At 36.2% G+C, this 7123-nt stretch overlaps 1 protein-coding gene across 1 annotated transcript in view; it reads left to right on the top strand.

The window, feature by feature from the left end:
• Nucleotides 1-185: 185 nt before the first annotated feature.
• LOC105853690 (DLA class II histocompatibility antigen, DR-1 beta chain) overlaps nucleotides 186-7123 on the top strand; it is a 15011-nt gene continuing 8073 nt past the window's right edge. The window contains exon 1 of the mRNA XM_012725670.1: nucleotides 186-285. Coding sequence (XP_012581124.1) covers nucleotides 186-285 — 100 coding nt within the window. The remainder of the gene's footprint in view (nucleotides 286-7123) is intronic.

Below are 7123 nucleotides of genomic sequence, written 5' to 3'. Positions count from 1 at the left end.
CCGAATTGCTGACAGCAACTGATGATGCTTCCCCTGCTGACACTTATTGGCTCTCAACACTGAGCATAACCAATCAAGGAACAATGGAAATATTTCTTGGTTGTATTATCTGAGAAGTGGCGAATAGCTACCCTGGTCCATACTTAGTGACAAGTGCCTGCTCCCCATCTTTTCTTGTTCTTGGCATGGTGTGTCTGTGGTTCCCAGGAAACTCCTGGAAGACAGCTTTGACGGTGATCCTGATGGTACTGAGTCCTCCTCTGGTTTGGGCCAGGGACACTCCAGGTAAGTGTACACCTAGAGGGGTGAGCTATTGTGGGGTGAGGAAAAGAAAGGCTTTAGCTTTTTCTCTGTGTTTAAGTTATGTACCTTAGAAATTTTTGGTATTTTCTTTAGTGACCATCTATCTTAACATATGGATCCTCAATTTCTTCCACAATAAAAAGATCCTGGATTCTGGTTCTCTCTACAAGATCTGTATAAAATACTTCTTTATATAGACCATTTCCATTCATTGGACTTTAACTTTTCATTTCATTCCCCCAGAATGATTTCATTACGATTGGAAACAATGAAATTAAAGTAATTCCCATCCAGAACTTCTTTTTGTTATGTTTGGTTATGCCAGAAAAGCTAAAAGTTTCTCTGAAAATTTTATGGGGAACCAAAAGGGAATTAGAAAAATCTCTCTTAATTATGTTAAGCAAAATAAATCATAAGAAGAGAGAAAAACACTGAATGGTTCTATTTAAATGTGGAATATAGAGAAAAATAAAAGGGGTCAGAAGAAACCAAACCAAGAGAAACCTGACTGTAGAATTGAGACTACAGGGGGCATGAGTAGGGAAAAAAATGAGGGGACACAGTGAGCTATGGTGGAGAACTATGAGTGCCTTGGTGGTGGGTGTGATGTGGGGACATGCATCTGAGGTATGATCCTTTGCCTCTGAATAACAGTATTAAGTCACTGTTACCTCAGTTAAAAAAAAAAGAAAGAGATTATAATTGAGATGGAAAAAAATGTAAAAAATGATGTAATGATGTAAAAATAAACTGTTATAAAATAAAAAAAAAAAGAAAGAAAAACCTCTAGAAGATCCTGTGTTCTACCTTTAATAGGATCTGTGGTACTGGTGTCTTTCTCTAATATGCCATAATGTATCAGGGGCCTCTCCCATTATCTCCTTTCCAACATTGTAAACCTTATCCCTGTATTAGAGGTTCTCTGACAAAGTTGAGATTCCTGCTTTCTCTCTTCCCCCCACCCCCTGTAGAAAGCGCCTTAAAACTGAATCAATTATCCTTAGTACTTGGAATGACCCTTTAGGTCAGGGCCATCTAGGGGTGTGATTTTTGTCATAAAGAACTTAGGCCACCTTCTGAAGACCTCACACAGGTTGGTGTTCACTAAGAACCTAATTTGAATCACACTATACTACCATTTTGTCATAAAATTATATATATATATACATATATATACATACACACATGCACATAATATACATACATATACATATACATGTACATGTACATATACATATATGTATATATATGATTTATTTACTTATGCTTACAGGACTGGGGTACAGGACAGAGGTGTGATGGGTGAGAGGATTCACCAGAGATAGAGTGGGGAGCAGAACAGGCAGATCGACTGAAATATACTCCTAACGGTAACAGCAGGTGGTAACAGAGCAGTCTGCTGTGCCATGTGGGGCAGCTCCCTGGTGGTAGATCATGCTGCAGTGGCTTTGGAGAGCTTCCTAATGCAGTGCTTTAAACCATTGTGCCACCAGGGAGAGCCCCATAAAATTCTATTTTTAAGTAAAAAATAGTAAAAATATTAGAAATTTCATTTGCTTCAAATTGTATACCTTGAGTAAAGGCACAGAGTGTTAAAATTGTTTATATTCCAAAGTCTGAAAGTAAATTAGTCACGAAATTCCATTGGCCTCAAATTTCAATTTCACTCATAATGATCTCTATTTTCATTAATTAGCCATTTGGCTTCCTCAGCTTCCACCTCTTCCTTGTTCTTCTCCCAGTTATGTCATCAGCAATACTGAAAATCCCCAAAGTTGGTATAGATCCTCAGTTCTGGAACAGATTCCCTGGATGAAATCAATTTTTCCATTTTTTTAAAAAATCACCTTCTCTTTTCCTGTAAATATGTCTTAAAGCTAGTAGGAAGAAAAAGAGGGAGGCTGTCTCAATTTCTCACAGAAATCAGAAGGAATTTAATGAGTCACCAGAATAAGAATGTTGGAGCTGAACCCTTTGCTTTCCAGGGTCCCACAGTGATCAAGTCCCAGATTCCAGGTTTAATCATTTAGTGTGTGTGCTATTGTGTGAATAATATGCATATTTTCCTAGGCTCTATTCTAGAATCAGAGAACTGGGCTGTGTACTAAGATCAGAGAATTTATCTAATGACATGGGACAAAGACAATAACCCAACAAATATTTAATGAAAAAAAAAAAGTTCAGAGGGTGACATGTGTCCTGAAAAAGAATACATCAATGTCTTATGGGATAGACAGAATTGGATCCACCTGATTTCTGTCTGGGAACTTTCTATGAGAAAGTGATTTTTAATTAAAGTAAGAATGATGAGAAGAAGCCAGCCATATGAAGATCTAAAAAGCAAGTATTCCAGGGAGAGGGAACGGGGGAAATAATTAAGTGTGGGAAGATATTCACTGTGTTTATGGAGAGGAAGGTGGCTAACATGGCAGAAGCATAGTAAATAGGGTAGGTATAAGAGGAGGTTGGAGAAGAATCAGGAACCAAAACATAGTAAGCATCAAATACCATGGTAAGAAATTTGAATTTTATTAAAATAGACATAGGAAGCTCTTTTCAGTGGTAGCCCATATATATTTGTTAAATAAATAATACTATCAATATATTCAATGTGGAGATTAAATTGTAGTGATTCACAAGTGGTCAGGGAGACCATAAGGAACATGGGAGAATCACACAGGGAAGATGGTTTCACCTAAGGTGGTGTGACAGAGACAAAAGCTAAGTTCAAGTGAACAATTTGTGGTAGATACTTGTGTAACTTGTTAATAAGTTAAATAGGAGAGGGGTGGAAAATCAAACATATACCTAAGTATTTTGTCTAAACAACTTGAATAAACTTGGTGGTGTTTATTAAGCTTGGCAATATGTGTATGGAAATAACTTGAAATGGGTGGTCAGAACCAAAGGTTCTGAAGTTTAAGTTTGAAAAGATTTTTTTGACAGTTATGTGGCTATTCAAGAGGTTGGTTGAATACTGGAATGTATTTCAGAGGGAGGCCAGAGTCGGGGGTGTATATGTTGGTGTCATTGACACATGGACTATGCTAAATATCAGGAAAGTTAAGGGGACACGTAAGGAGAGAATGTGTGTAGAAGACAAGAAAAGGGCAAAGATCAAACCCAGAGAATCCGGGGCTAGTCAGCAAAGGGGACTGAAAAGAATGTTGGTGATCTTGAGGAAAAGCATAAGCATGATGTGTGGACGCTAAACAAGATTTGTTTCAAGGAGAGTGTGTCCATGTGTGCTGAGTACCACTCAGGGGTGGGTGAAGTGAGATGTGACCAAGAAGAGCGCCCTGGCTTTGTTAGACTTGTAGTCAATAGAATATAAAGACAGAAACTGCACTGGACTGTTTGAAGAGGGAACAGCAGCTGGGAAAGGGAAGGATGACTGTTTGGAGTAGCTGACACCAGAGAAAGACTACTCTGAGATGGGGGACTCAGCTGGATCTAAAGAATAAAAAAGCTTGAAGAGAATTCATGAGGACTTGAGAACTAGGGATGTTCAGTCATTCTCAAGGAAGTACTAGAGAGCTTTGGAATGCAGAGGTGACTGCTTAGGGAAAACGCTATTACTATAGTCAGTCAATAATTTTCATGGCAAAGAACGCATCAATCAATGCAATAGGTTATGAGGATGGAATAATGAACAAAACAGATCAGTTCTCTCTCGGCAGGAAGAGTCACAACATTTTGCAGTTACTATGTACCAGGCCTGTAAATTTTCACATGCATTTCCAATATAACTATCCTATCACATCTGTAACAATTAAAAACACGTCTACATAATATAAAATTCAAAGTTTAAGAAATTTACCTAATATCATATATTTATGTTAAAATCGAGATTTTGCCTTTTTTCTTTTGCCTTATTTCACTTAGCATAATCTTTTCCAGCTCCATTCATGTTGCCACAATGACATAAATTTATCTTTTTATTTGATTGCTGAGTAGTTACTTATATGTGGAATAATGAAAAAAAAATAACAACAAAGGGTCAGATCAAATCAAACTTAAAAACTAATGCTTGAAAGCTTAATATTGAACTGGGGTACCAAAGGGAAAGGGGGAAAAACAATGTGGGGTGGGAGCATAATTGGCTGTGGTGGTGGGGTATGGGCACTTCCATGTTGGGTATCCCATGGCAACTACATGTGAAGAGGGGGAATCTTCTACTTTCAAAATACTAACAATGTTGTAAACCATTGGTGCCTCCATAAAAGATTTTGACAACAAAAACAGATACAGGCTTGATAGTGTCACTTGGAGGTAAAATATAGAAAAAACAAACAAAGCTTGAAAATCTGACCATAGATCTTGGGCATTCAGAGGGGAAGAGGGAAAGAGAGGAGTGGAAACAGGGGTGGAGGGGAGACCACAATGGTCTATGGTGGACCTACACTTGGGGGGGGGCTATACTGTGAAAACAGTAGCAAGGATGTAAAATAATAGTATCTCAATAACAACTGAAAATTAAATGGTGGTTATTTTAGGTAAAATAAGACCTAGATTTTGTAGTCTAATCTGAAAGCCTCCTCTTTATATCAGTGTATTGCTTTTCTTTCAGGTTCATTACACTCCATTATTGTTCACAAGCCAATGTTTCTGCATATTTGCTAAAGATAACAATTAGTGATTAAATTAATAGAAGTAATTGTCACATTGTGATGAAGATATTTTTTTTTCAGAAATTAAGAAATGAAAGAGCTTGTGAGCTTACAATCATAGGAACTATAAATATTAAAATAGTAATAATATATGTATTGATTAGCACTGGGAGGAGTCTGCATTTATTTTCACATAATAATAATTCTGCCAGGAATAGGCTACTATGTTCATACAGGCCAACATGTAACTTAGTGTTAGGCGCAGGGAACGTGCAAGGGATGCTGGTTTAATAAATAAGAGAAAATTTTAACTTGTATTTATTGTTTGAAAACTTCCATGTGGATTCACATCTTGTGTAGGCTATCATGGGCTTGTATTAAAGAATACAAAATACCCCTCCTGTGATTTTGTTAACAAGTTTGGCTAGAATTGCCAACTAAATCACAGGATACCCAATGAAATCTGAATTTTGGATGAACAACAGTAATTTATCTGAAATCTAAGCTTAACTGAGCATTCTGTATTTTAATTTGCTGAATCTGCCAACCTTGGACACATGGACAAGGACAGAGCTAATTCTACATACTACAGTGAAAAATAATTTCACATAATTTTACTTTTTAACGTTCCTACATGTCAAGATGTACTTAAAGAAGTTGAGTGAAGACAGGACTGATCTGATCCACTGAGCACTTCTCTGTGTTATCATGTCTAATTGAAGGTCTCTACTCAAAGTCTGGGGACCTGCTTTGAGTCATCTCTTTATGAGAATCTTATTTTCATCGTTTCTCCTTTCTAAACAGACTTGAGTAAAGAAATAAGAGGACTTACCTGGCTAAGACTGGCTATTTTATTCTTATTGTTATTACTGGGTATAGGAGACAAAGAATGAAAATGAATTGGTTGGGACATGGAAAGGGGAATAAAACATCTTTGCTTATGGTTTACTATAGATAAGTAATAGACCAGTAGCAAAGAAGTCAATAAAGGGGGTGAAGTGAAGGATAAATTATATGTCTTGATAATTAGTTGGCAAGGCAGATTAGTTTATCTTGAACGAATTTAGTTTGCTGGAAAAATAGCTCTCCACTGGAAATTAATATATTCCTAAAAAATATAAACCTCATGTAGGACAAGCTTTTCAAAAGATGTAATATTGATAATACTTTCAATGTAATTTTCAACTGCTCCTAATTAATAGTGTTTTCTTCACCACAGATTTTTCTGATGGTTTTTACCAGCAGAGTTCACCCACTAACATTAACCATTCTTCCCTATCCCCTGACTCCAGAACAGGTGTTTATTTTGGTTGTTACAGTGGATGCTGACACCTAGTGGGGAGAGGCCAAACAGACCCCTTCCCGCGTAGATTAGACCTCCCTCCCCTCCTCCCACCACCCTCCCACTCTGCCCTGCTCCCCAGCTACCAAGGTTAGTCTGGTCCAACATGTCAATAGTGTTCAGGTTGAAAAAAGTGGTTTACACTGTGCTGCTTCTAAGAATTCTGGATTCATACTTTATGTACACACGCCCCTTCTATTTCAGATATTCATGACTTATTTTAGTTTGTTTCATGACTAAAAAAAAAAAAATAGCAAGAATTAAAGAGTTGTAGAAACTCACCACTTTTTTGTTGAATACAATCAATTCAAGTTCAAACTATTTTTAATTTTGGCTTTAAGCAATGTTTTGCAAAATATGAGTTCTTCGCTAAAACTTCTTTGTTAACTTTCAACAATTTTCCTTTATAAGTCATCAATAGTGGTGACTGCAGCAAGTTGTGTTTAGTAATATGTTTCAAATTTCTCAGTAATTCTACTTTACACACTGTGATACAGGTGGCTTCATTTATTCACCTCACAACAGAGTTATTCTTTGTCTCTCTTTGTAACTTTAAAGGTGTAATATAAACATATACCTAGATATATAATTAAATGCAAATATAAAAATATAAAAGATGTGCATTTATATTATATATGTATATGCAAATATTATGTTTACATATATTGAAAACGCAGACACACATATAATCTATAAGAGCTCTGAGACAAATTCTATCCCTTCATCAGGTCAGATTTGTCAAATTAATTTTGGCACCAAATTTTAAAAAATCTGGTTTCTGAACTTTCTGTATTTAGAAATGCAGAAAAAGAATTGTGGTTTTTACTGGGATTATGGTTTTTTTTATTTTTATTTTTTTTATTAAAAA

The sequence above is a fragment of the Condylura cristata genome, unplaced genomic scaffold (genome assembly GCF_000260355.1).
Source record: "Condylura cristata isolate star-nosed mole 26May11 unplaced genomic scaffold, ConCri1.0 scaffold00001, whole genome shotgun sequence".
In the NCBI taxonomy this organism is placed as follows: Eukaryota; Metazoa; Chordata; class Mammalia; order Eulipotyphla; family Talpidae; genus Condylura; species Condylura cristata.
This window is presented reverse-complemented; position numbering and strand designations above follow the sequence as displayed.